The 27,642-nt window shown below is 59.3% G+C and overlaps 1 protein-coding gene across 11 annotated transcripts in view; it reads left to right on the top strand.

The window, feature by feature from the left end:
• Positions 1-3,373: 3,373 nt before the first annotated feature.
• The window catches only part of CRHR2 (corticotropin releasing hormone receptor 2), a 44,306-nt gene continuing 20,037 nt past the window's right edge, over positions 3,374-27,642 (top strand). For 4 of the 11 annotated variants that reach the window (XR_007922136.2, XM_008261601.4, XM_070059403.1 and 1 more), the window contains exons 1-3: positions 3,420-3,634; positions 12,473-12,566; positions 18,964-19,089. Coding sequence is in view for 8 of the 11 variants with exons in the window: in XM_008261601.4 (XP_008259823.2) it covers positions 3,566-3,634; positions 12,473-12,566; positions 18,964-19,089 (289 nt within the window). In the remaining 3 variants the exon portion in view is untranslated. Of the gene's footprint in view, positions 3,635-12,472; positions 12,567-18,460; positions 18,852-18,963; positions 19,090-27,642 lie in introns of those variants that run through there. The other 7 variants (XR_011382977.1, XR_011382976.1, XM_002713736.5 and 4 more) reach the window with 5 other exon arrangements.

Below are 27,642 nucleotides of genomic sequence, written 5' to 3'. Positions count from 1 at the left end.
CCCGCCTCCTTAGCTCCTGCCTGGGCCACTGTGCCAGTCCAACCTGCCACTCCAGCAACCCTGCTCAAAGACACAAGCAGCCCAGGTGTCCCTAAGCCGTCCAGCCCTTCCAAGTTGCCCTTTGCTTTCACAGCCGCATCCAGTGACCCAGCTGCTCACCTGCTAGCTTTACAGGTCTAGCTTCAGCCCAACAGTGCTGGTTCCCAGGCACCGGAATGGGTTTGCTGCATCCTCCTAGTCACCTGGTACTCTGCATTCTGCTCATTTCCTGACCCCTTCTGTGCTGCTCAGCAGTGTCTGGGTAACGACCAACCGTTGGCAGCAGCTGGGCGGAGGGGACGGCTTATCAAGGCAGGAGCAGGGCTGGCTGCTCTCTTCCCTTCTCTGCTGTGTGGAGCTCCCGCTCTCAGCCAGGTTCCCCACGAGAGAACAGACACTCTTTTCTGAGCAAAGCTTAAAAACTCCCAGGGGAGACTCTGATTGGATCATTTCAGATCAGGTGTCCATTCTTGTCCCCAGCAACCGTGGACAGTTCGGGGAGGCCCTGTAATTTGTCCAGTTTGGTCAACTGCATTCGGCCAATCCAAGTGGCCAGCTGCCAATCAAATCACATGGTTGGAGTAAAACAGGGACCCTGTGGGAAGCAGAACAATCTGAGGCATCCTGAGCCCCCCAAGGAACCACGCACTTGAGGGATCCAAGGTCTGTCTGTGCTGTTAGGTGTCACAGAGCAAGAGAGAGCAGTTAGGGGGACACACACACCAGAGGCCCGGACACCAAGTTCTGCTGCTATAACGGAATTCCACAGCCTGGGTCACCTGCAAAGGACAGAGTTTTACTCAGCTGGTGACTCGGGGCTGCGAAGTCCAAGGGCGTGGTAATGGGAAAAAATAAAAAATTGTGCAACACAGAGGAGGGAGCCTTTCTCAGAAGGACAGGCCATTCTGGAACTCCCACTTCCTGCCTCTGCTGACTCCACCCCCCAGTCTGTACTGCCAGGGGCCCAGGGCCCAGGGCCTCCCCCCCACCTCCCCCACATCCCACCCCATAATCCCCTCCACCATCACCGTGGACACGGGAGAGGGGTGTGGCTTAGACTCCCTCCACAAGGGGCATAGGGAGGGGTAACTACAGCCCTGGGGCTGTCTCTCACTGACCACTCACCCCTACGAGGCAGGTGGCCAGCCCAGCCCGCCTTGTACTCTACTCCTTCTCCGGCCCTCCCACCGCTCCTCCACCCTGGGAAGTTGAGCCAGCCTAGTGCTTGGCCCCTCGCTGGCCATGCTGTTTGTCTTTCACCACCACAAAGGGCCAAAAGTCTCCCGGGGCCCAGGGGCCTCCCTCAGTGCCGCACGATAATCAATGGCAGTTTCTTTTGCACTTTTCCACTTTCTCAGATTTGCAGACGAGGCTTCCTCCCCCGCCTCCAGCAGCCCGGGAAAGAGGAGAAGGGCTGCAGGCAGGGACTCCCAGGGCTCACGGGTTTGTGTTTGTGGAACACACATCCACGCACAGGGATCTGCCTTAGCCCAGCCCCGGGAGGCGAGGAGGACTCCCATGCCATGAGGCATGAAGGAAGTGTGCCCAGGAGAGGCAGCGGGGAGAGGTGGCGAGGCAGGACCCAGTCTGGTCCCCGGGGCCCAGGGAGCTGCCCAGTGTCAATCCCAGAGTTCATCCCGCCTCCCAGCAGATGGGCACCAACCTGCCGATGCTCGGCTCCCCGTGGGGCTGCAGAAGTCGCCTCTGCCTGTGCCAGGCCTGCTCTCCTGAGGGCTCTCTGGGCCGGGGGAAGGGATCCAGGTTTTGATGGTATCCCGAGGTGGTGCTTTTGGGAGATAATGAAGGTTACACAAGGTCATGAGGGCAGTGCCCTTATAAGAGGGGAAAGGACCAGGACCCCGCACTCCCTCTGCCTTTGAGGACACAGCAGGAAGTCCCCATCTACAAACCACAGAGGGCCCTCACCAGCACCTGGCCATGCTGGCACCCTGAGCTGGGACTCCCGTGTCCCGAGCGGTGAGAAGGAAGCGCCAGAGGCCAAGGTTGTCTGCTGCAGCCCGAGGCCGCACACTGCGTGCCCAGTCCAGAGAGAAAGCTGGGGTGGGCACCAGAGAGCCCGCAACACAGGCCTCCTCGAGCCCCAGGGAGCCCCGCTCCTTCACCTGTTGCATCTCAGCTGCCTCTGGCCAGATCCCTGAGGCTCCATCCTTCCTGCCCACAGCCCGCAGGCTGACAGCTTGGCCTTGAGCACACGGCCTTTGCTCTCAGTGCCTGTGGAGATGTTCCATGGTCTGTGCTCAAGAGGACTGCCCAGTCTCGGGCTGTCCATCAGGTCCCTCAGGGCCTGCCTACCCCTGGAACCTCCTACAGGAAGCCCCCTCGGATCACTCCCATCTCACTGGGTCCAGAAAATCTACACTGGTCCCAGGACTTGGGATGAGGTGTGCACTCTGTCACCTTCAAATGAAAGGGAAGATTTTCCCAGAAAGGTCTCTGGGGCTAAGCTCTGTGCAGGGCAGAGAGACTACGAAGATGGAGAGACAGGCACAGCCACACACACCCTTGCAGGACGAGTGTAGAGACGCAGATCTGGGAGATTTCAGAGCAGTCAGGAGGGCTGCCTGGAGGAAGAACAAGGTCCTGAAAGGCAGAAAAGTATCCCAGGCAGGGAGATCTGCAGGAGCACCAAGCACCGAGCATCCGGTCTCCCAGGAAAAAGCTCAGCACCCCCACTTAATCACATTCCTCAGATGCTTGCCCTCTGCTCACAACCACACTAAGCTTTTTAACCCCTGCGCCAGGGCCTCCAGGCAGAGCAGCTCCCAAGCACAGCTCCCAGCTGGCCTGTCTGCCCCTACCCCGGCCAGCGGCACTGCTCAGCTCTGCCCGGGCAGGCCCTGGCACCGCTGCACTTGCCGTTATTGTCTTGGGTCATATTTGTTCTAAAATAAATTTATTTGGGTGCACACAGAAAAATGGGAAGGCTGATCCAAAGCCCAGCCACGTCCCCTTGACCCCGGCTTGGCCGTGATTTAGCTTTGTTCCCTTGTGCTTGGTGGCTCAGTCTGTGTCTGTCTACGCGCATGCATTTCTGAGCCCCTTGAAGATGAGTCAGGGACACGGGCCCCCTGGACCCTAGAAGCGCTGTTTCTACGAACACCGCCGTTCCCTCCCCCACAGCCAGGGCAGCTTTCTGGCTCCTGTCACCTGGGCCCCACGTCCTTGCTCAGGTCCTCTCCCCCCACCTTGGGGAGCCCAGGCAACACTGGCGGCGGATGCAGGCCTGAGCCCCTTCTCTGCGGGCTGCAGGGAGAGCCGGTCCCCTTGGCGGTGGGGCCAGAGGCGGCTGCCCAGCACCAGCTATAAATAACCTGGAGGGGAGGCGGGGGCAGGCTGTGGGGCGGTGTCACCGCTGCCCTGGGGAGAACGCCCCTGTGCCCAGGGCCTTACCTTGGCCTCCCCGCATGAGTGAGGAGGGACAGGGACAGGGCCTGGGAAGGGACCCACTGCCCGGCTTCTGCGGCACCTTCTGGTCCTGGCCCTACTCCCTGGTCACTGCCAGGGCATGGGGGATCCCACGGGGACCCCAGGACTCCTCCTTTTCCTGCTCTGCCTCCTCCCGCTGCTGCTCCAAGTAAGTAGGGGGCGTGGGATCAGTGCAGAAGCTCCCGGCTGTCCTGCCTGGGCTTGCGGTTGGAGATCCTGTGACCGGTGATGGGGTGGAGCGTGCATGCCTGCAGGTGGGGGAGAAAAGTCTGGCATGGCTGAGATGGGACAGGGAGCTTCTTGGAGACACGCAGAGGGTATCTGAGTGCCACCCTAGGGTGCCTGGCGTGCCCTTCCCACAACTTCCCTGCTGCCTGCCCACTCCCTTCCTGCCCCATGGCCTCCATCCCCTTCCTCTGCAGCCTGAGAGCTGCCTTGTCTCTCCCTCCCAGAGAGCCTGGCCTCAGGCAGTGCCCAGGACCAAGTGAGCCATGGGGCAGAGTGGCTACGGAGACCCGAGGCTTCTCCCATGCACCCCATGTCCATGGCGGGCTGGAGTTAGGGTCTGCCCACAGGCTGGGGCAAGGGGACGGGGAGTGGGGATGAGTCTAGGAGGGCGTGATCCCCAGAAAGAGACCTCTGATCCTCTCCCCATTTTACAGATGGGAACACCAAGGCTTGGGAAGGAAGGGTGAGCTGTCCTAGGCCACACTTCTCATGAAGAAGAGCCACGGCAGGCATGAAGGGGTTCAGAGGGCAAAGAGGGACAGGGAGACCCCACAATTTGGGGGACAGAGGCAGGCGGGGAGTCAGGAGGCCTGTTCCTGTTCTGACTCTGCCACGGACCAGCTCCAGGGACCTCAGTGTCCCTGGACGCACAAGGAGGGCTGGTCCACTGAGTAGCCATGACACAGACACGTGGTACGCAGCCACGCCTATGGCGGTGCTCTGCTGGCAGAACCCATTCAACTCCCACTCTGCCACATAACACGTGACCTTGCACCAGGGACTCACATTTTTCCAAGCCTCGGTTTCTTCTTTGGTAAAATGAGGGTGATATTGGGGTTCACTGAATAGGGTTGCCATGAGGATCAGCTAAAGTAACACAGGTTAAGTACACAGCCCCGGGCCTGGGGTAGAGAAAGTACTGAGTGAATGCCAGGCACCATGGATGAAGCTTGGAGACACCTGGGTCCCTGCCTTCCCAGAGACCTGGTCAGGACAGTGCTGAGAGGTATGGCCAGTCCCCCTAGATTTCCATGCCTGTTGAGCGACATTGCACCCTGCATTTGGGACCCGGGGAGACTGTGGCCTGGGTTCACCTCCACCCCTCTGAGCGCTTTACCACCTCTTCCCTGCTGGTTCTCAGGCTACGTGCCCTTGCCAAGCGAGCAGCGAGCCAGGTCTTGGGGCAACGTCTGCCCTTCAGCCCTTCCCTCTGAGGGCCGTGCTGCCAGCAGCCCAGGCTGGAGAGAGCTTCTGGTTGCTGCCCTAGAGCCTGGCCAGGTTGAGAAGCAGAGACCCGAAGTGACACGAGTGCTCAGCTTCCGAGTTGGCCCAGGCCCTGCCACTGGCCCACTGGATGCCACAGCTGAGACAGAGACCAAGTTGCTTGCCCAGCGCCTCACTGCCTGTAACAGCTGCAGAATAACAAAAGTTTGGTCTTTCTGACCACACAGCCTTCCTTGCCCTGGCCTCGGTGGTAATCGGATTTGTTTCTGGATATGTGGCCAGCAACTCCGAGCTTTCTGCTCGCTGGGAGAAGAGACTGAGGCCTGGAGCCCGCAGTGCGGAGGGAAGGTGGCTGGGAGGGCCTGGCTCCCACCCTCTCACATATCTGCCCCTGCAGGGACACAGGGCAGGCAAACCGACCTCTGGCTCCTGCCCTGATGGTGTTCATGGCCGAAGCAGGCCTGGCAAGAATGAAGTGCATTTACCCTGGTAATTAGAACTCAAAAAAGCATGGCAGGTGTGAGAGCTCCAGCAGGACCATGGGGAGGCATTGGGGGTCCCAGGAGAGAACTAAGCAGGGAGACAGTACAGGGACAAGCCCTGGGTGCCACCCTCGAGAGAAGTCGGTGTGGCGGTCCCAGTGGGACCTGGTGCTTATCCCAAGGGCATGAGGAGCTCTCCCAGCAGGGGACGGCCCTTCTCCCCAGCTGACCTGCAGTTGTGAAAGCCACACCTTGAGGTGGAGAGCGGAGAGGACACCCTGGTCCGGCCACACCCTGGGGCCTGGAGGAATTAGCTAGGCTTGACCCTGGTGCTGCTGGGGTCCCCTGGGCAGCCCCTGGGGAGCTGCCTGGGCGGTGGCACTGCCATCCTACAGCTGGCCTGTGCCAGGCGCTGGGCTGAGTGCCTCCCTCACACCAAGGGAAATGCACACGTTTACTGGGAGAGCCCAAAGCTCATGTAAGCAAATGCACTTGGAGCTCCTCTGTGAAGACCCCAGCCACCTGCCAGGCCCTCTTGCCTGGGCCCAGCCCCTCATGCCTTAGGGAAGCAAGATACTCTCTCTCCCTAAGGACCTCTGGACTGCTGTGGCCTCTGGCCTGGGGTCTTGGCTTCTGGTGGGGAGATTTGCCCCTGAGAAGTCTCAGCAGAGAGAGAAGGGGGCACAGGGGAGTCCCTGGTAGCCCCCGCCCCTCCCAGGCAGTCTGGATGCCCCTGAACCAGCCCTTTCCAAAGTCCAAGATCAGATCCCTGCACATCCCACCTCCCCCCGACACACATACATTTGCATACACACAAACACACATGCATGAGTGTAGAGACACATATACACATGTGTGTATAGACATGCATGTTACATGCATGCACACATGCAAGTGTACACACATAGCCATGCATGCACACAAGTGCACAAGGACACACGTGCGTGTGTGGGTAACAGATTACATGCACATCAGTGCACACACACTCACAGCAGGGTCTGCTCGGCCAGAGTCTCAAGGGCCATTTGCCAGAAGCTCATTCAATGACTTTTCCCAAAAATCATCTCCCTTCTGAGTGTTTTCTAAGCTGATTAGCTAATTTGGTCTCTGTTTTTGCCATTTTGTTGGTGTTTAAGTATTTTTAAGCAAAGAAATTTGTCTGAGGGAGGGCACTGCCTATTTAATTTTGGACTCCTCTTAAGCCTCAAACTTGCAGAACCTGATGAATTATGGAACTATTCTGTGTCCTCAGCTGCTGTTTTCTGCTTTATCGAATTTCAATCGTTTTAAGGACTCTTTGGCCAGTTTGTCTGGTCACTTCTTCAAAATCCTGATTTCCAAAGATGTCTTCAAATCCGCAAGGGGGAAGCAGAGGTTATTTGACAAGCTTCTTTTGTTGATTTTATGTAACTGCCACGCACAGCTTATCACACGCTGGGCACTGCACTGGACCCTCGGAGGTGAGAGTGCCCTCACCCGTTTCACAGATGAGGAAGTTGAGGTGCACCCATGTGCCCTGGTCTGGTCCATGGCAGAGCCAGGATTCCAACCAGGCAGCTGAACTCCAGATCCTCTTCCAGTAGCAAAATTTTAATTTTAATATTATTTAAAGTTAATGTGAAGCTATTTTCAGGACATTCAGACAGACGCCAAAACAAATCAGAAGGAGGGTGACTATTAGGCAAACCGGACATGGGATGAGTCAATAGTTGAGATAATGTTAGGGCAAGTGAGCTGCTGCAGGGCCCCCGCAGGCCGGCTCCCTCCCCTCTCTCTCTCTGTGTTCAGGGCCCAGGGCGTGACCCAGGTGAGGGGAGTTAGTTGAGAGCCCAGCATTTGAAAGGTTACATCAGAGGGGGTGAACCTGGATGAGGAGAGGCCAGAGGGCAGGGTGTCCTAAGAGGAGCCTCTGCCAGAGCAGACAGGGTGCAGGGAACCCTTGGAGCTATCAAGGGTCCTCACTGGAGGTCCCACCTCCTCTGCGTTAGAACCGAATCTCAAATCTCCAAGGCCTCCTCCTCCAGGTAGGCCGCCCAGGTGCTCCGGAAACCACTCCCTTCAGCTTCTGCCGGGAAGCTCTGCTGCTCTTGTCAGGGCAGGGTCCAGGCTGCCTCCACCCCAGTGGCCCCCTCTCCCTCCCTTTTCTCCTTCCTCCCTCCCTTCCTCCTCCTCTGCCTCCTGTAACTCCGCCCTCCCCAGGGGGCAGGGCCTGAGCTCTGCTCAATGAAAGTGGCTGAATGAAAGCAGAGTGGGAGGAGCCCTCCCCTCTGGCCAAGTCCTCCCTGACCTTGGGCAGCAGAGGGAGGTAGGAGGGTGCTCGCCCCCACCTCTCCCTCAGGTCCCTGGCAGCCAGGGCTATGGACCTGTGGTCCCGCCAATCTCCCCAGCTTAGTCCAGGGCTAATTTTAGCTGGAAGCTCTGTTGCCAGGCCCAGAACGGAACACCGCACTGGGCCAGACCCCCTGGCTCCAGGGAAGTGGCACCTTGGAGGGCTGTCTGGCTCCTGGGCCACAGGTCCTGCCTGGATGGGGCCCAGCGGGAGGCAGAGCAGCTGGAGTCTTGGCCCTGACCCACAGCCTAAGATGAGCCGCTCCCACTCCAGGCACACAGGGGCCAGAGCAGTTCCTGGGCCCTCCCCAAGGCTGGCCCCAAAGTGAAAACTCAGAGAGAAGGAAATCCGACCCAAGAAAAGCTCCTGGAACTGGGGCAGGCAGATGGGGGGACTCTCTCCATCAAAGGGACTGTAATCTCATTCATCCACTCCATCACTCAGTCAACAAACGCTTTAGAGCCCTGGCTAAGTGCTCAATATGTGGGGACACAGATGCACGGATCCCAGGTTCCCATAGCCTGTGGTCCAGCTCACGGGGCAGAGTGGGGATGGAGAGCAGTCCCTTGGCCCTGGGACGAACGAGAGCCGACCAATACAGAAGCCAGACGTCCCTCACAGGAGAAAACGTGCCGTCTCCTCTCTGGGCTCCCCCTACACTTCTGCTTCTGGCGTGTGGGGTTTCTCGGGAGCATCAGCTGCTGTCCCACGACGCAGTTCAGTTCTGACGCTGTCTGCCTGGAGTCAGCACTGACCTCACAGGCCACGGTCAAGGTCAGTTGCACAAGCCTGGCCCCACCTGGCGCCAACCACAGATCTAGGCTGAAATCAGGCAGATATTAATTTCTTACTAAGTCACAGTATCCCAGTGGGGGCTACTGGAAGCTCAGACCAGAGAACCGAGCAGGGTCCTGTTCAGCTAGTGGGGTCTTCCCCCCGACAAACATGCACCCCAGGACCCAGCTCGTTGCCTCTCCCCCTCCCCTGGCAGGGCAGGGGCTTCTGCCTGCGTGGCCTCCCAACTTCAGCCCCCATCCGTCTGGCTCCTCTCAGCCTTGCCTCTCAAGCCTGCATGTCCTCACCCAGGACTAGCCTTCCCGTGGGTGTCAGGACAGCCACCACCCCCAGCGCACTCTCGCCGGAGCCCCGCCCCTGCTCTTCCCCACCGTGTGGCCCTGAGAGAGGACCTCACTTCTCTAGGCCTCAGTTGCCTGGCCTTTCAAACGGGACCGTCTGCAGCTCCTTCAGGAGCTGTTCTATTGAATCAGCTGCTCCAGGGGAAGCGTCTGGAGCCGCTTGTGGCACTCGGCAAGGGCGGACTTCCGGGAAGCATCCCTCCCCGCCCAGCTCCCTCTCCCCAGGGCGCTCCAAGCCGGAGGCTGCTGGCCCCTGGGCAGGCCCTGTGCTGTCCTGCCTCTGAGCCTTTGCTCACTCAGCTCCTGCCCCTCTCATTCTCTCTTCTTTATTTTACATTTTTTATTTATCTACTTTCAAAGAGACAGAGACAGAGAGATCATCCATCCACTGGTTCACTCTCCAATGCCCACAACAGCCAGGGCTGGGCCCAGCCGAAGCCAGGAGCTCACTGCAGGTCTCCCACGTGGTGGCAGGGACCCAAATGCTTGGGGACCACCTGCTGCCTCCCAGAGTGCACATTAGCAGGAAGCTGGAAAGGGAGTGGAGTAGCCGGGACTCGAAGCAGGCCCTCTGGACACAGGTGTCCCAAGTGGTGCCTTAACCCCTGTGCTAATCAGCCCCCTCCCCACGGTCTCCCCTCCTTCCCTCTACCCACCTGTGGCCTGAGTCTCATCCTGGTAGACTCGGCTCTGCAGCCAGTCCTGCTGGGAGGTGGGGCCGAGGGACACACAGGCTGGCTAGAGTTGGGGAAGGAGGGGAGGGTCTCTAAGCGGCGTTCCTGGAGGGAAGAGCTTGTGCAGGGCATCGGGTACCCCACCCTGGGGACGTGAGCCCCCATCTCTGAGCTCCCTAACTAGCCCCTCCTAAAATCCTTGACAGGAATCACCATTTAGCTCCATGTGCCAGGTTCTCACCATACACTCATTTTTTTTTAAGATTTATTTATTTTTATTTGACAGTCAGAGTTACACAGAGAGAGGAGAGGCAGAGAGAGAGAGAGAGGTCTTCCATCCGCTGGTTCACCCCCCAGATGGCCGCAACGGCCGGAGCTGTGCTGATCTGAAGCCAGGAGCCAGGAGCTTCTTCCAGGTCTCCTATGTGGGTGCAGCGGTCCAAGGACTTGGGCCATCTTCTACTGCTTTCCCAGGCCATGGCAAAGAGCTGGATTGGAAGTGGAGCAGCCGGGACCCGACCCGGCACCCATATGGGATGCCGGCACTGCAGGCCAGGGCATTAACCCGGTGTGCCACAGCGCCGGCCCCCATACACTCATTTCTTTAATGCACACAAAATTCCTGTGGGGTTTGTTTAGCCCCAAACTAAAGACAAGGAGATTGCGGCTCAGAGAAGTCAAGTAGCTCTGCCAAGGCCGCCCAGCTAAGAAGCAGCATCTGCAGAGCCCTGGACACTGCGCTGCCTGCACTCTGCCCGCTCGGGGAGCTCAGCCCCAGCCCCTGGAGCGAGATTACTCAAGGCGGGTCCCTGCCTCCCTGGCCCACTGCCCAGCTACTGTCTCAGGTCCCTGCCCACCCATCGCATCACCAACAGGGGCTCTGCCCAAGATGGGCCCCTGCAGGCTGTGCCTGGGTCTGAACTGAGTCACACCTACACAAGCAGCCCTGTGGGGTGAGCGGGTGCCTCTGGCTGTGCCGGAGAGTCACAGGGGCGGGGCTCAGAGTTGGGAGTTCCTCCCAACACCACTTGTCATCTGCTCGGCCATTTCCCCCAGGTCCCAACCACAGGGCCAGGCTGAGCTCGCAGCCCCAGGACTGACCCCCGACCCCCACCTGCCTGCTCCGCGGAGCCCTCAGCCCCTCCCTGTGCTGGGTCTGGGGGCAGCGAGGGCTCAGGCCTGACCCATCACCTCCTTCACAGCCCCCGGTCTTGTCTGAGAAGCAGCTGGCAGTGCCCCAAGTTGGGGTGAATTCCCCATGAGCCCCAGGTTCTCGAGGGCTCAGCCACAAAGCACGTGGTGGTGGCCGCGGCTGCTCAGCAGGCAGGGGCCTGCGTCTTGGGTGCCAGCTGACCTCTCGAAGGCCCTGGCTGCAACGCTGGGGCTCCGTCAGGCAGGTGATCGCCCGTTCCGCCAACCTGGCTCTGAGCGCACAGGGAGCGGGCTCCTCCCCCAGGACTCGAGCAGTGCGGGGCTCTCCCTGCCTAGGGTAGGGCCTGAAACTCTCCTGGGAAGGCCCCAGGGTCCTCCCTGCCCAGCTCCTCCCACCCAGGAGGTGGCTCCCTGCGCCCAGGAGGTCCCACTTCCTGTCGCCAGCAAGGCCCTGCCCCCTATGTCATTCCTGCAGGCAGCGTCTTACAACACCACAGCACACACAACATGCGTGCACACACAGCGCACACCCATGCCCCTCTGCATCACCCTCTGCCCCTGGCGTTGTGGGTGCCTGGGGAGGACGCAGGCGCAGTGTGCGTACCTGTGAGTGTTTCAGCCCTGGGAGACGGAGCAGCACGGCCCCTCTGCCCAGGTGGAGTCGTCCATTCAAAGTGGAGTGCCGGCTCCAGCACAGGAGGTGTGCTGGGCCCCAGCACAGGAAGTGGGCTGAGCCCAATGCGGGAACATGCTGGGGGGGGGGGGGGCTCTGGCCCCAGGGGACATCATGGGCAAACACTGACCCAGCTCCCAGGAAGGGGACATCTGACAGGCAGAAGAAAGGGGAGGGGGTTGCCATAGGAGGATTGGAGCCAGGAACGGCCCGCTCTGGGCGAAGCAGTGGTCTCAGGAAGGGTGGGGCAGGAGGTAGAACTGCACCGAGGGTGCCCTTCCCAGCTCTGCCCTCATGGAGGCAAACCCCTACACACTCTGCAAAGCCCTCAGCGTCCTGACCCCTTCCATGAGGCTACCCCAGCTCTCCTGGAAAGCTGGCCCCCAACCCGTCTTCCCACCAGAAGATGCTCCCCTCCAGGGCAGACACCTCTGAATCTACTGCCCCTCTGCACCCACGCTGATGATCGGGAGATGGGCTCCTGGGCGGTTTTTGTCTTTTTGGTGGGACTACCATCATTACAGCAGTTACATCTGCTCCTTGGTCAGAACTGACACTGTGGTCCCCTCCATTTCCCTACTCCTCCTCCTGCTTGCCTCCCATATACCACCTTTTCCAGGAAGCCTTCCCGTCTTCCCAAGTCCAGGTTAGCTGTCTCTCTCACACCCTGCCCAACACCCTGCCCTGTAACTGCCCTCTTCCCTGTGTGACACTCTCTTCCCCTGCCTTCTGCCCTTTCTAACTCCAGTGGTTCCCTCCCTGGCCTGGGACCACCAGGGACACCCACTTGCTCCCCCAGCCAGGCCCTGACACTCAGTGGGTGTGCTAGGGGACAGAGGGATGCTGGCCCCATCCGGAGGAGGAGACAGCTTTGGGGTGCGGGGAGGGACAGAGCTTGCTCCTGTCTCCGAGGGGATACCAGGGTTCCAGCCCTGGCCAGGCCACTTCCCCCCCACCAAGTCGCCCTCAGCATAATCGAGGTAAGAGAACCGAGCCCAGGTGACAGGACGGGACGTGGTGGATTGCCCAACAGCTGCTGTCAGTGCTCAGCAGGGCCTGACCTCCACCCTCACCCTGTTCTCTCCTAGGCGTCTGGGCCGAGCCAGGCACCCAGGGACCAGCCCCAGTGGGCACTGTTGGAACAGCACTGCCACGGGACCCCAGCCCTCACTCACCTGCCAGGTATGCACGCCCCCGCGGCCCTCAGTGGGTGCCAGGCAGCGGGAAGGGAGCTGCTCTCCTGGGCCAGCCCAAGCTCCATGGGGGTGGCTGTGGTGGGTGAACCTGGCTTCAGCCCTGGTTTGGCATCTGCTTTACTGGGGGTGGGGGGGAGTCCTAGGGCAGGCCCCTTCCCCACGTGAGCATCCGGGTCTCCCTCAGTGATGAGGAGTTGGCTGGGAGTTCCTCTTCCCTCACATGAGACAGGTGGAAGGAATAAAAACAGCTCCAGTTGCCGTGGCTACAGGTGTGGCCCCCTGGCGAGGTCGGCAGAGCAGAGCAGCAGCTGGGCCCTGAGTGCTGAGCCTCTGAGTTTCCCAGCGGCTGGTTCCACGCCGGGGCGGCTGCTGCCAGGTTTTGGTTCTCAGGTGCTCTGACAGAGATGGCTCCAGGGCCCCACCCAGCATCCTGGCCTGCCCAGGGCTGCATCCCCAGGCCCACTGGGGGAAAGAGGAGAGCGTGGTGCGGTGAGAGTGCCCCCAGGGCCTGGAGCCACTGCCAGGGCATGAGAGGACGGGAGCCCTGGCCAGCACTGGGCCCCAGCCTCCATAAGACAGCCTGGGTCAGGAGTCAGGGCAAGGCTGCCTGCTCAGTGCCGAGAATTTAGGTGTTGAGGACAGAGAGACCCCAGGCTGGGTCCTAGCTCCTCCCCCCGGGCAGTGGAGTCACCGTGCACAACTGTCCTACCTCAACCTGGTTCGTTTTCCGAGTTGCTGTCACAAATGCCACAGACTGGCAGCTTTAACCACCAGAAATTTACTTTCTGATGTTTCTGGGGTCCAAGATAACGGTTGGCCTTCCAAGGCTGCTCTCTTTGGCTGGTAAGCTGCCACTTTCTCTCTGAGCCTCCACCAGGCCCTCGTGTGTGTGTGTGTGTGTGTGTGTGTGTGTGTGTGTGTGTCCTGGTCCCTTCTTTTCTTTTTTATAAAGATATTTTTATTTATTTGAAAGGCAGAGTTACACAAAGATAGATCTTCTATCTGCTGGTTCACTCCCCAAATGACTGCAATGGCCGAGGCTATGCCAGGCCAAAGTCAGGAGTCAGGAGCTCCACCTGGGTCTCCCACATGAGTGCAGGGGCCCAAGCATGTGGGACATCTTCTGCTATTTTCCCAGGTGCATTAGCAGGGAGCTGGATTGGAAGCGAGGCAGCTGGGACTCAAACTGGTGCCCGTATGGGATACCAGCAGCACAGGCAGAGGCTTAGCCCACTGGGAGGCAATACTGGCCCTGGTCCCTTCTTGTCACAAAGACACCGATCTTCATGGATCGGGGGCCCCCTAATCAAATTTCCTTAGCTCTACTTCTGCGTCGTGGGTGTCAGGACTTCAGCATGTGGATCCGGCAGGGAAGCAGCCCACACCACCAGCAGAGCCCGAGTCTCCGCACCAGTTAGAAATGCCCTCAGTCTACCTGCAGTCTGACGGCGACGTTTGAACAAGAGGCCGCGAGGACACCCAGCCTGGCCGTGCCCAGCAGCCATCAGAGGAGGTCCCCTCCCTCCAGGGGAGCTCCACCTTCCCCTCACCACACTCTCAGCAGAGCCACTGCCGCCATATCCCTGCCCTCCCCTCCCACCCCCTCCAGCAGGTGGCACAGACCCTGCCCCTGAGCCCTTGCCGGTTGGCCCCCCTGCCCCTGCCTCCGAATCTAACCCAGAGGGTTCCTGCTTCTCCAAGCACAGCCCTGCACCCCTTGCTTAACTTCTGAAATCACTCAGCTGTGTGCACCAGGATCCATATTAATTATGTAAATCTGGTGGGGGGTGATTCTCTTAAGCAAAGAGGACAATCCACACTCCTATCCCACAGCACAGGAACGTTCCTAATGTAGCAGCCAGTTCGGGCACGCTCGCTCCTCACGAGCCAGGCCCCTGCAGTGGCCATCTGGCACTTAGGACGCCCCTGGGCCCCAGAAGCTGTGGGGATGGGGAAAATGCACAACTCACACTAGTTCAGCAACACGCAAAAGCATGCGCTCTGAATGAGATACCCGTACAAGCGAGGAAAGGAAGGAAAACCGAACAAGGGAATGATGCACACCGTACTCATAGATAAATACGTAAGTGACCAGTGATGATCTAGGTTGGGATGGGGCGGCAGGTCCCTGAGAGCCTGTACTGCCCACAAACGGCCATAAAAGGAAAGACCAGAATGAGATAAAGTGCGATAGAGGTCATGAATCAAAGGCGGGAATCAATTAGGCTGTAGCCCCTGAAGTCCAAATAAAGGAAGAATACACATCAGCAATTACGACTTCCAGCAGGCTGCAAATGGATGGCTGCTATTTTATTCATCGCAGAGGCATCTGCATACTTTAGGAAAAATGTGGGGCCTCTATTGTCAGGCTGATTATTTATTCTGCCCATAGACAAGATCAAGGTCCAAATGGATTCAAGGACTTCTTGAAATAACTCTCCAATCCAACACACACACACACACACATACACCACACAAATGCGCACACACGCACACACACATGCTCACCAGGGTTGGTCACATGGGAAGAGAGCCTTGGTCCAGGAGACAGGGACCTGGGCTTCCCCCAGCTCTGCTGCCAAGACATTCATTCTTTCAGGAGTGACTCACTGAGCCCCAGCCTGGAGCACTCTGTGGATGCTGGGGACTGGTGGTGAACAGAAACAGCCCTGCCCTTGGAGAGTGACAAGCTGGTAGAGGACACGGGAGAAAAGGCAGCAGGCTCAGTCCCCAGCAGGTGGGGTGCCATAGGGAGCCTCCTGACCCAGACAGGACAGAGGAGCTGGGAGCTTGGCTGCATGGTGGAGGGGTGGGTGGGTCCCTGCGGGGCATTCCCTGGAGAGGGAACAGCCTGCACAAAGGTGCAGAGGTACAGAGGGGTTCCAGGGACAAACAGGATGGTCTGCAAGACCTCTCAAACAGCAGGAGCGAGAGCGTGGGGGACACTCCGCAGGCCATGGGGAGTCCCTCTGGTGAGGACGAGTGACAGGATTATAGTGATTGAACATTGCTCATCTGCCACAGGCAGGAGCCAGGGAGCCCTTGGGCTGCTGTGGACATGAGGCTGGCTGGGAGGGGCGGCAGAGGAAGTCCTTTTCTGTCCCCGGGCATCCCACTGCCCATCTGTAATAAGAATGTGGGGCTGGCCAGTTAGTGAAAGCCCTGCCTGGTCCCATGCTTCCACATGAAGACTCCAAGCCACTTCCACTGCTCTAATGCTGAGTGGGGATGGCGGGAGGTGGGGTGGGGGCGGCAGCAGAGAAGCGTCTGGCTCGGGAGGACAGCCCCCAGTGCCTCAGGACCAGGGTGAGCCTCCAAGCCCAGCAGGCACGTGGTTAACTCCCAAGAAGCCTCACTACTTGGTCCCAGCTCTGCCTGAGCTGCCTCACGGTCTGTGCCCTGTGACCCAGGACAGCCCTGCAGGATGCAAGGACGCCCTGTCCCCTTGGGCCCTTGTGTTCCAGCTGATCCTTGAGTGGCAGGGGCTGAGTGAGAGTGGGACTTGGTTGTGACTGTGACTCTGGGTGTCTCTGCTGTGCTCTGCATGGCTACTTGATGCCATGCATAGCTTGCAATAGGTGTGCCTGGAACTGTCCCCCAGCGCACAGCCCACATCTGGGGTGGGCCCAGGCGTGAGAGACAGAGCAGCAGAGGTACCTGCCTCCCCCCAGGCTTTGAGTGACACACAGGGCTCTTCTACAACACCTGTCACACTTACCAGGACTTGCTTGCCCATCTGCCCTTGTCCCCACCAGCCTGAGGACACACAGACTGTCCCAAATGCTTCTCTACTGATAGGTGTGGGACAGGGCCAGCCTGCAGCCCCAGGAGCCCCCCTCCCTCCCAGGGTCCTCCTACCCACTTCTGTGACCTTACTTTGCAAAAGCACCTAGACTTTATTGGTAGTTGGGTTTCATCTCTTTGAGGAAAAATTCAGCTCTTTCCAATTTCTTCCTCATTTGTCTATTTGCAAACACTAAAGGGAGGTAGAAAATCGATTTGTTCCCAAACCGCTACCTTCTCCAGTTTCTCCTGTGTCACAGCTTAGAAGCGTGCTTATAATAATAAAATCAATGCCAAGACGGCCCTGCATCCTGCAAACCCAGGGACTGTGGGTCTGGGCTCAGGCCCCAGCTGGCCATTCTGGAAGCAGCACAGCCTCTGGCTCTGCCTCCGAAGCGGTCACTTCCCCGAGGGACCTTCATTCCATGTGCTCTTCCCGTTAGGAGCACTCCAGGCCCCCTAGGCCAGCGCTCGGGTCTGCAGAAGTCGGTTATGAGCCAGAAGCCCTTGGCCTCAGGACCCTGGAGCTCACCACCCGCTCTGGGCAAAGTCAATCACTTAAGCTCAGCCAGGTTGCTCCCTCCTCTCGCTCCACCCCCAAGTATTTCCCAGGGGAGACTTCGGCTGAACCAGCCAACCACACTCTGACCTCCGAGGCACGCTGAGGGACAGGGCTCTGTCTGGGAACGAGAAACAGGACTCTGCAGCTTCCTGGGGTTAGGATCAGGCCCAGGACGGGGCTGGGACCCTCCCCCCCTCTTCTCCCTGCTGATCCTGGCTCTGGTCATTGCCAAGACCAGGGGAGCTCTGCCTCTGCAGCTTCCCCCGCCCCGGGGGCCCCTCACTGTCCATCCAGGAGGACAGGCCCCGCTGGCTGCTCTGCACCGCGTCCTAGGCCTTGCCAGTCAGCAGGCCCTGGAGAGCCTGCAGGGCTCAGCCCTGTGTCAGTGCTCGCTCGCTCGCTCACTAGCTGCCTCACTGGAGCTGCCTGAGCAGTGACAGCAGCATTAATATGGAGCCTGCGGAGACCGGAAGACACAGAGACATCCCAGCCCGCCTCCTCGCCTCTCCCTGCTCAGGTGCAGCGTCAGGGTTCTCAGCCTTCTCAGGCAGCTTGGGTCCCCAGGGGAGCTGGCAGTGGGGTAGGACTGGTTCCTGGGCCCAGCTCTCCCTGCCCACCAGAGATCACACACACACGCACACATGCACACACACATTTATATGCACACACATGCACACACATACATGCACAGCTTTGACTCTCCTAATTCAGAACTTCCGGGCTGGGAGGACATCCCCAAAAGACAGGACAAGAATCCTGCTTGGGCAAACACGGCAGGGAGAGGAGACACGGAGGCAAGGCCAGGCCAGGGCCTGAGTTGGAACATGCCACCTCCAGGCCCTGTTTCCTGAGCTGTCTGTCACTCACCTGTGGCACTGGAGGGACACAACAAATTAGCAGGCAGACAGTGCTGCGGGCCCTGAGACACTGCCTTGCACACCTCACTTTCTTCCTCTCCGCTGGTATGGAAATGGGTGTCAGGTGCACAGCTGAGCCAGGAGCAAGAGTGGCACCTTCTCAATTCAGTCTCTCTAGGGCCCAGGGCACCAAGACCTGAGTGTTCCGGATAATTCCAAGCCATTAGTTCTGGAGACTTCCACATCTCCTCAAATGGCAATGCTTGGGGCCCAGGCGCGGGGCGGACTACCTGGTTGTGCCGGACTCGCAGGTCCTGTCAGAGCCACATGCCCAGCCCCTCCTCTCCAGGATCAGGCTCTCCTTCCGAAACCTCCTCGCTGGATCCCAGCTCCCACGCCCCGCCCGGGTCTCCACCCACTCGGGCCACTTGATTGCATCAGTCCCTCCAGGCACGCAGTTTCCTTCCCAGGCCTGGGTGCAGACAAGCACGTGGACTCCGCCCCTGACAGCTCAGGGAGGAGAAACTGAGGCCCCACTGCGGCCGGCAGCAATATCCCCCCTAAGAGGAAGGCTGTGGGTTCCCCCAAGCCGGCGCACTTCGCAGCCCCTGCGGCTCCGGGACAGGAGCTCACGCTCCCCAGCTCCGACCTCGCGGGTCCTGAGAAGGCGGGCTCGGGTCAGACCTGGGGGCCGGGGTCTGGAGGCTGGGCACAGCGCGGAAGGGCCGCCCGGCCCCGCCCCCTGGCGCCGCCATTGGCAGCGGCGGAGGCGGTGGACCCGCTGCAGGGTGCGCTCGGGCGCTCAGCTCTTGGAAGGTCCGGACTTGGCAGCTCCGGGTGATCGCGGCTGGGCCGGCAGGGGCCGGGAGCCTGCGCTCTCTCGGCGGCTCACTCTGGCACCCGCTCCCGGGCAGCCACGCTGGGCGCGCACTCCCACTCCCTCTGCGCGCGCGGCTGCGAGGCGCGATGGACGCGGCGCTGCTCCACAGTCTGCTGGAGGCCAACTGCAGCCTGGCGCTGGCCGAAGAGCTGCTCTTGGACGGCTGGGGGCAGCCTCTGGACCCCGAGGGTAGGCTGAAGGCGAGCGCACCGCGGCAGCGCGGGCTCCTTCCCCGCGCGCTCGGAGAGCCCGGCGCCGCAAGGGGCCTCCTCTGAGCCCCGCTCCGCTCTCCCGTCGTCAGGTCCCGACTCCTACTGCAACACGACCTTGGACCAGATCGGGACGTGCTGGCCCCGGAGTGCGGCCGGAGCTCTCGTGGAGAGGCCGTGCCCCGAGTACTTCAACGGCGTCAAGTACAACACGACCCGTAAGTGCCCCCTCGGCCGCCGCTGCCTAAGGGGGACACAGCTTAGGGAGCGAGGGGGCTTGGACCTGGGGTGGCGACCTCTGCGTGTGGCAGTACCGCCACACCGCTGGCCATAAAGACCCCTTCTGATGTTGGGGGCGCGTCTTCTGCCCCATCCACAGCACAGCTGCTAAGCTCTAAGGTAGGGATTTGCTTACGGTCCCGTGCTCCGCGCGGTGGGAGCGCAGACAGCGGAGCCAGGGATCCTGAGAGCTCCGATGTCTGAGATTCTGTGCTTCTCTTCGCCGAGAGATCGCGCCCCCACCCTCCAGGTTAGTCCGCAATGCCTGGCGCGAGCGTGCTGAGCGATCCGACCCCTGACACCTGGAGAACGCGGGAGGAGGGCGGGCGGCAGGAAAGATGGGGCGGGCGCAGGAGCTGGGGGAGCCTGAGTCCGGAGACTGCGGAGATGGCTGGTGGCAGGTGCACCTTCTCGTACCTAACGAGGTATCCCGGGACCGGCCCGCTAGGCGCATTCCTCCTGCGCCCCAGCAGTAGCTCTGGATCAGGAGCGCTGCCGCCTCCCAGGAGAACCACCTGTGCTGCTTTCCTCAAGTCACAGACTGGCTGGAGCTCTCCGGGCCAGAGCCTGCTGGAGTTCCCCAGGCTCCCGGTGGGCTCTGCTCCAGGGGGAGGGGCTGGCGCAGAGGTGCTGATGTCTACGCCCTTGGGAGCCGGATGTGAGCTCTGATGACGGCTGTGGGGCCCTCTCTGGATGCCACTCACACCTCCCACCCTGCCCCACCCGCTGAGCACCCCCTGGGGCCCTACCTCCCCTGGCTGAGAAGCCCCTCATCCCAGAAACATCCTGGCAAGTGCTGTTTGTGTCTTCAGGGTGGCCCAAATGCCTCATCACCACAGAGGCACACGCGCCAGTCCAGGCTTCCGGAGATTGCACCCTATCTGGTGAGAGGTGGCCAGACGAGGCAAGACAGCAGGGCTGCCCAGGCTGCCTCGTTGCACTCCCCCGGCTGCACCAGCTGAGGGCTCTGGTGGGCCCTAGGAGCGGCTTTGCTCTTACGCTCTGCAGCTCAGCAGAGGTGTCCCCAATGGGAGGGGGTGGTAGAGGCAGTGGGATCCTGGAAGCGGATTTCCGCATGGCCTGAGAGCATGCTTCCTGTGGGTGAGTGACTCCCCGGGAGGAAGTGAGCTCCCTGGGCCAAGAGGAATGCCAGCGGAGGAAACGGCTCCCTTGCTCCTTCTCAGGAGCACGGTGATTAGCACTGTGTTTTCAGGATTCTGTGAGTGTGTGGGGTGGGGTGGAGTGGAGGTCAGTGTGCCTGAGACCGAGGGTCAGCCGGGCCTAGGGGGTATCACAGCATCTCAACCCACGCCTGTGAACCTGAGGGAGAGCTCCCTGGTCTTAGCCCAGCCTGGTCTACACCCTGTTCTCCCAGCCAGCCCAGAGCTCCCTGGGGCAGGGCCTGGCTCTGTTCTTCGTAGCAGAGCTGAGCAACTTCCTGAACACCCACTATGTGCCGGCCCTTGCACTAGCACTCTATGGAGGCCCTCACTCGTAATTTCTACAGGCAAAAGAAATGCAAAGTAATGATGCCCCGGTCGGGAGGAGCTGGGGACTATTGGGGGTGAGGATAGGGTGGGCAGGGAAGACTTTCTGCAGGAGGTGTCATGGTGTATGACATCAAGTCGAGTGAGCTGAGAAAAGATCAGGGTGACATCAAGGTTGGTAAATGTGGCACCCATTAGCCCCGATAGCTAATGAGCAATTTTCTTTGTGTGAACCAAAGTGCTGTGACTGCTGGGTAACAGGAGAAGCATTGGGGGGAGGGGAGCATGGCCATTTACCGGTCCCTGGAGCTGACAGAGAAGTGACGGGTCAGCCCAGGTGGGAAGAGCCAAGGCAGCTAATGGCGATGGGAATTCGGGATGGATGTCTCTGCTCCCCTGCCTCCAGGAGCAGGGGGGTGGGGGGCCTCCTCCACTCACCTATTCAGTGGGACCCTTTCTTCTGAAAGGCTGGCACATGCAGAAGCTGAGAAGCCTGGGGGGAAAAGAGGGAGTCCAGACTCCTCTTCCTGTCCCAATTCTGAGATGCTACAGACTCCCCCGCCCCCCAAAGGCTCACTCCTTAGAGGACAGGGATCCCAGGGTCAGCAGGAGAGCAATGAAGGCATTAGTCACAGGACCCTTCAACCCAGCTGAGCACAGAGAATCAGCAGCAAGCCTTCTGTACTGATCACCTGCCAGGCGCCAGCTCTCCCAGAGAGAAGTTTACACCTATAATTTCACTCTCCCTTCACCCCAAGAGATGGACTGCTTTTCTACCCACATTGCAGATGGAAACATTGGGGCTCGGAGGCATGCAGTAACTTGTTTCCAGGTCTGATCAGTTCCTGTGCCCCAGTGCAGGCAGAGGACTCCACAGGGCACTCTCGCCTGCAGGGCCATGCTGCCTCTGAGATGGACTTCAGAGCCATGTTTGGGGCCCCTAGTGAGCAACGCTAGGCAGAGTTGGCCCAGAGAGGGACCCCAGTCTCCCTGAGCAGCCCTGCCCATGCCATCAGACCTGGCCACCACTGAGCCACAATCCTGCTGCCACCACTGTCTGAAGTTCCATGCAGTTGTCCCTGCAAGTGCTGCTCCCCATCTCCCTCGGGGCAGGTGCTTCTGATGAGAGGGCCATGTGGGGCCCTGAGTCCCTGACTTGAGCTCTGGCTGCAAGGAAGGCTCTGGCATTTCAGCTCTGTGTCAGAGGGTGGTCTCTGTATCCCCACCCCTCACTTTCCCCAGGGATTCCTAAGCCCAGGTTCAAATCCTGGCTGGCCAAAAACAACCCTTACTGTCCATCTGCCTTAGAACCTGGGCAGGTCCCATCTCCCTGGGAGGGAAGCAGGTTAGCTCTGCAGTGCCTCGGCCACAGGGGACACTTCCGTTCTTTTTCCCTCCCATTCCGGTTCGCACAGATCCCTCTGAGTCCACCTCTGTGTGCATGTCTCTCTGTCTCCCTGTCTCAGTCTGTTTCTCTCTGTGCGCCTTCCGCCTGTTTTTCTGTCGCTGCTAGGGTGTTTCTCCCTCTCTCTCACTTTCTCCCTCTCGCTCTCTCTCCTCCTCCCCCTTCCTTCCCTGCTTCTCTCCCCCTCCTCAAATCCTTTGGCTCTCCCTGCCCCATCCTCATTCCATCTGCCCCTCTCTGGCACACCCACCCCCGTGTCTGCCTGTGGACCTTGTGGCTGCAAAGGGAGATCCTGCACTGCCTCCTCCTGGACAGAGCCCCTCATCCCCTGTGGGGTCTCCAAGTGCAGCCTGACTCAGCCTCAGCCTCCTTGACCCCAGGCTCCCGCCATGTCCCTCGGTGGGGGGCTGGGCCCATCTGTATGTCTGCCAGCACGGAGAAGAAGGACATCACACTAGCCTTGTCCCATGAGGAAGGCAGAGGTCCTCAGTTCCCAGAATGCCTTTCTGGTGCCATGCTGAGACACTGGCTGGGTTGAAGTGGCTACACACAGCTGAGTGATTTCCCAGGGGGCAGGGGTGACAAGAAAGGCTGGGGCCTGCCCTCAGGGAGCCCTGGGCTGCTTCAAGGTCAGACTTGCACAAATCAACAGTCACAGGGAGCCCTGGTCCGCTTCAAGGTCAGACTTGCACAAATCAACAGCCACAGACTGCAAAGAGGAGGTTGGGGGCCTGGAGGATCCCTGAGAGGCTTCCTTGAGAGAGTGGGGGTGGCCCTGTAGGTCCTGGGGCAGTGGAGTTGTCACATTTGTTGAGGAAACACTCCGTGCCTGGCTAGGTTGTGAGCCTCGGGGATGGTCCCAGACAGCCATGCCCCATGAGTTGAGGGGAGAATCCAGAAACTCAGGGCTGCATTGATGTTCCCCAGGGACCAGAAGCCCCCTGAGTATGAGAACTGTTTGCCTGCTGGGAAAGATGCAGCCTGCACCCATGGTCCCTGTGCTGTCCAACAACCACATGGCCTGGGGGCTCCCAGCTGCCTTGTCTCCACTCACAAGGCTCTCCTGAGCTGACCCTCAGCCACCCCTACCTGGCCATCTCTATTCCATTGTAATCGCCATTAAACTGCTTGGTCCCTCTGTGACTCAGTTTCCCCATTTTCTCCTGTCAGCATGGACTGTTAGTCTTGCTGTACCACTCGAAGGTGGCAGAGCATCCTGAGTGAAAAGTCCTGTGCAAAAGGAAGCACAGGGTTTCCCAAAGTCCAGAGTGCAGGACGGACGCCCCCAGAGCAGCACCCATGCAACACGGCGAGGTGGAGACGTTCCCCGGCTCACACCCTTGATGTCACAACAGATGGCCCCAGGGAAACCACTCCCTTCCACTGACTGGGTTTGGCAATGAGAGAGTCCCAGTCTCCCAGTGCAGCACCTTTCCCGGGTCAGGCTGGCTCTGAGCTTGGGTGAACACCCCCAGATGCCTGCTCCCCACTATCAAGGTGCTATGAGCAGATCAAGACAGAAAGGCGCAGAGGGCACCCAGAGTTGACGGCTGCAGCATCAGGACAATGCATGAGACTGAGCTCAAGGAGATGCACCTTGTTGGGGAAGCTTGGAAAACAGCACTGTTGGCACCATGACTGTTTCTCTGACTGCTCCGTCTCTGGCCACACTTCCCCTGTGATGGAATGAAAAGCGATTAGCCATGCACCACAGCACCGTGGCCCCAGCCAGATGACAGAGGCCAGGTTGGGAGGAGAAATTAGCTGGAAGATTTTCCGCACAAAAGGTTAAGAGAGATGACCCAAAACCAGAGTCAAGGATTTCCCAACAGAACTCCAAGTCAGGTGGAAAGGAGATGGCTGGATGTGGAGGAGCCCAGCTCAGGCAGTGGAGGGGCTGCAATCTTGCTCAAGGCTGGACCCTGAGGGACTGTCCCACGGCAGGGGACGCCACTGGCTGTGTCTGCTGGAGCACAGGGTGGCAGAGAGGGTCTCTCCTCTCTAGAAATATCAACTGCAGGTCTCCTCCTAGAAAGTTACCCTGGGGCAGAGAGCTCTTCTTGCTCACCTCTTGGCGTGGTTAGTGACCCCAAACAGGACCTTTTGTTTTCCTCATTGAGCTCCACCAAACCAAATGAAGGGGGAAGTTACCTCCCCCCCCTTTTTTTTTTTGACAGGCAGAGTGGACAGTGAGAGAGAGAGAGAGACAGAGAGAAAGGTCTTCCTTTGCCGTTGGTTCACCCTACAATGGCCACCGCGGTCGGCATGCTGTGGCCGGCGCACTGCGCTGATCCGATGGCAGGAGCCAGGTGCTCATCCTGGTCTCCCATGGGGTGCAGGGCCCAAGCACTTGGGCCATCCTCCACTGCCTTCCTGGGCCACAGCAGAGAGCTGGCCTGGAAGAGGGGCAACCGGGACAGAATCCGGCACCCCAACCCGGACTAGAACCCGGTGTGCCGGTGCCGCAAGGCAGAGGAGTAGCCTAGTGAGCCGCGGCGCCGGCCACCTCCCCCTCTTAAATTCCCATTGTGCTTTCCTTGGACTGGTCAGTGCTTCTGTGCCTCGAATCCAGAGGATACTGCCTACAGGTCTGAGACTGACTGTCCTGACGTGGGCTTGGACTGCAAGGTCAGCAGCCCCGGCAGCAGGGTCAACCCATCCTGTCCACTGGGTGTGTGTGAGACTCAGGTGCCTGCTGCCCACATGTGTGGCTGTTTCACACCTGGAGTCTGGGCTTCCAAGGATGCCAGCCTATCCTCTTGGGCCACTCCAAGTCCCACCCTCTTTGGGTTCCACAGTAACGTAGGCAACAGCATCAGCTCTGATCCATCCTGAGGCCTCTGTGTGCTCAGCTCTGTGCAGCTCTGATGAAAAGGCCAAAGGTGGCCACCAAAGCCCTGCTCTCAGGGACTCTCAGCCTGGGAAGTCCTGTTGCAGGGAGCCCCCTGGGCTGGTTAGGAATGAGAGACAGCAATGCCAACCCAGGGTGAAGTCAGTCGGAACCCTCAGGGAGCTGGAGCTATCACAGAAGCTCTTGGAGGAGCCTAGGATGCAAACAGGCTGGGTCGAGGACAATGATCTGAATGCAGAGTGGAAGGGCTGGCTCCCAGGAGCTCTCCAAGGTCTGGTACCTGCAGAAACCATGAAGGGCAGAGAGCTGTAGCATTTTGCTGTCCGTGGTGCTGAAGGTCTGGGCCTGTGCAATGACTTCATTTCTTCAGTAAATAGGGCTTCTCGCCCTCCCCATCCCTCTCCCATCACCTTCTCCTCCCCCTTTCTTGTCACCTTCCCTGTAACTGATGGCTACACTGATGCCCCTCCATCACAGTCCCCCTCACTGTGTCCCCCATGGCTACCACACACCCATGGTGCGTGTCCCACTGGTTAGAGGACCAGAGATAGCAGTGCCAGCCTGGGCAGCATTTGAAAGTGACGTAGGGATATCTGGGGTTGTCACAATGGCTTGGAGGAGCTGCTGGCATTTAGGAGATCGGGAAGTCCCACCTGACCCCCAGCAGATGCCAACGGCATGATTGAGAACCAATTCACATCACTTTTTCCAAGGAGATAAACAGAGGCCAAGAGGGAAGAGACTTAGTCAGGATCACCTGTCCATCTAGCTAGAGATAAAACAATATCAGGAACATAGCCCCCCACCTCCCAGCCAGTCCCTGGACCACGCCATGTTATCCCACAGGTCAGGAATTCTTATCAAAATGTCGGCACCTGAAAACAGGGGTGGTCCATTGCCCTGGGGGCTCTCATTAGGCCAGGGCCACCTGGGTGTAGGGCTCAGGCTTCCTAACTATAGAGCCCTGCCAGAGAAGACCTTGCCCGCACCCTCCAGACCCTAATGCCCCTGCCAGGCCACACCACACACCACCAATATCGATCCTCAGCAGAGGCCCTGGGTTGCTGTGGTAACGGGCACCCATCTCGCTGCATCCAGGACCACAATTCTGGCCTAGCCACTGGCCTGTGTTCTGTTTCCATCCCCCTGTGGCTCCCTGGGTGGTGGGGGGTGCTCTTCCCACTCTATTCTCCCCGGTGCATGGCTGTGCCTGAGGGCTCAGTGCCCTCATTAGCTGTAGTGGACAGCTCCCTCAAAGAGCAGGGCACATCTGTCCCCTGGTCCTCCGGTACCTGTTGTCTGCAGCCATCATCCCCGGGCAGGGCTGGGCCCCCAGGGAGAAGGCCCCTCCCTCCACATCCACCCTTCAGACTCTGCCTTCCAAGATCCAACAGACCTCAGTCAACCTGATTCAGCCCACAGGAACTCGATGGCTCACTCCTCGGGGGACCCAGTGGCTCCATTATGGTCTCTGCCCACTTGTCTGTCTCTAGGAAACTCAAGAGTCCTGGAGCAAAGGATTCACTTCAAAGAGACCAAGTGCACTGTGAATTACAGCAAACGCGCTACAATAACGTCTGTTCTTGGACTATGGCTGGGGAGCAGCCACGGCCTGTGAAGTCAGTGTAGTGGTCACGACCAGCATTTGTACAGGAAGTGAACAGAATATTTCAGAACAGAAGAAAAGCGTCAGAGCTGTGATCAACATAAATTTCACATTTTTGAAACCAGGTTCAGGGGTATGTGGGTACTGGATTGTGACGTAAAACGTACGTGTTGCTAGGGTTCGAGGGCAACAAATCTGCAGGCCTGTGTTACAAGAGGAGGTAACCCAGAGGGGAAAAACAAAGGACTGTGTCAGATCCAGGCTGCTGTGGAAGGCTCCATGGAGGAGGTGGCGTTGAGCTGGGGTTTACACGATAAGTAGGAGTTTTTCTGTGAGCATGGGGTGAGAGTGAGGAGCGTGCTTCAAGCGATGACTCAGCACAGGGCTGGGTACGTGCCAGGCCTGTTCATGCGAATGCCAAGCACCATGCAGAGCGGCGGGGAGGGGGCTTGAGTGGCGAGGCCCTCGATGTCGCGCCAGGGAAGCCGGACTTTATTCTTTGGCTGTGCATGGCGGGGATCAGCCTGGCAAAGGAGTCAAGAGAAGAAGCAAGGAAGCAAGAGGGCAGGCTGGAAACAGGGAAGGGGGAGAGGACCCGTGGGACTTGGGACCCAGGGGCACTGGTTTGAGGAGGGGAAAAGGTCTGTGAGCAGCAGTGTCTCTGCCCTGACCCCCTCCCGCCTACAGCCTGCCCCACGGTCAGTGTCGCATGAGAGATAGCACACTTAGGAAGTGTGTATTCCGAGGCTCCGTCCTCAGGGAGCCCCCACAGTCATCAGAGAGAACAGAATGAGTGCTGGTCACAAGGCCAGGGCTGGAGTGTGGGGTGCGGGCAGAGTAGGGGTGCTCAGGAGAGAGAGAAAGAGCTGTGGAATGAGAGCAATCCAGGAGACCTTCCTGGAGGAAGTGACCTAGCGGAGCAAGATCACATCACTGTAGGCAGCCTCAGAAGGTGAATGTGTCTGCATCTGAGCCACATCTGGACATTGCCAGATGGTTTCTGGACCCCTATAGGAAGGGACAGTTCATTTTGTAGAAAGACCTGCCTTCCCCAACAGCCTGACTCCTACAGCCCATGGACTCCCCGGCCCTCCCCAGCAGGTGCGTGAATGTCCCTAAGCAGAGGGCCCTCCACGCCTACCA

The sequence above is a fragment of the Oryctolagus cuniculus genome, chromosome 16 (genome assembly GCF_964237555.1).
Source record: "Oryctolagus cuniculus chromosome 16, mOryCun1.1, whole genome shotgun sequence".
Classification (NCBI taxonomy): Eukaryota; Metazoa; Chordata; class Mammalia; order Lagomorpha; family Leporidae; genus Oryctolagus; species Oryctolagus cuniculus.
This window is presented reverse-complemented; position numbering and strand designations above follow the sequence as displayed.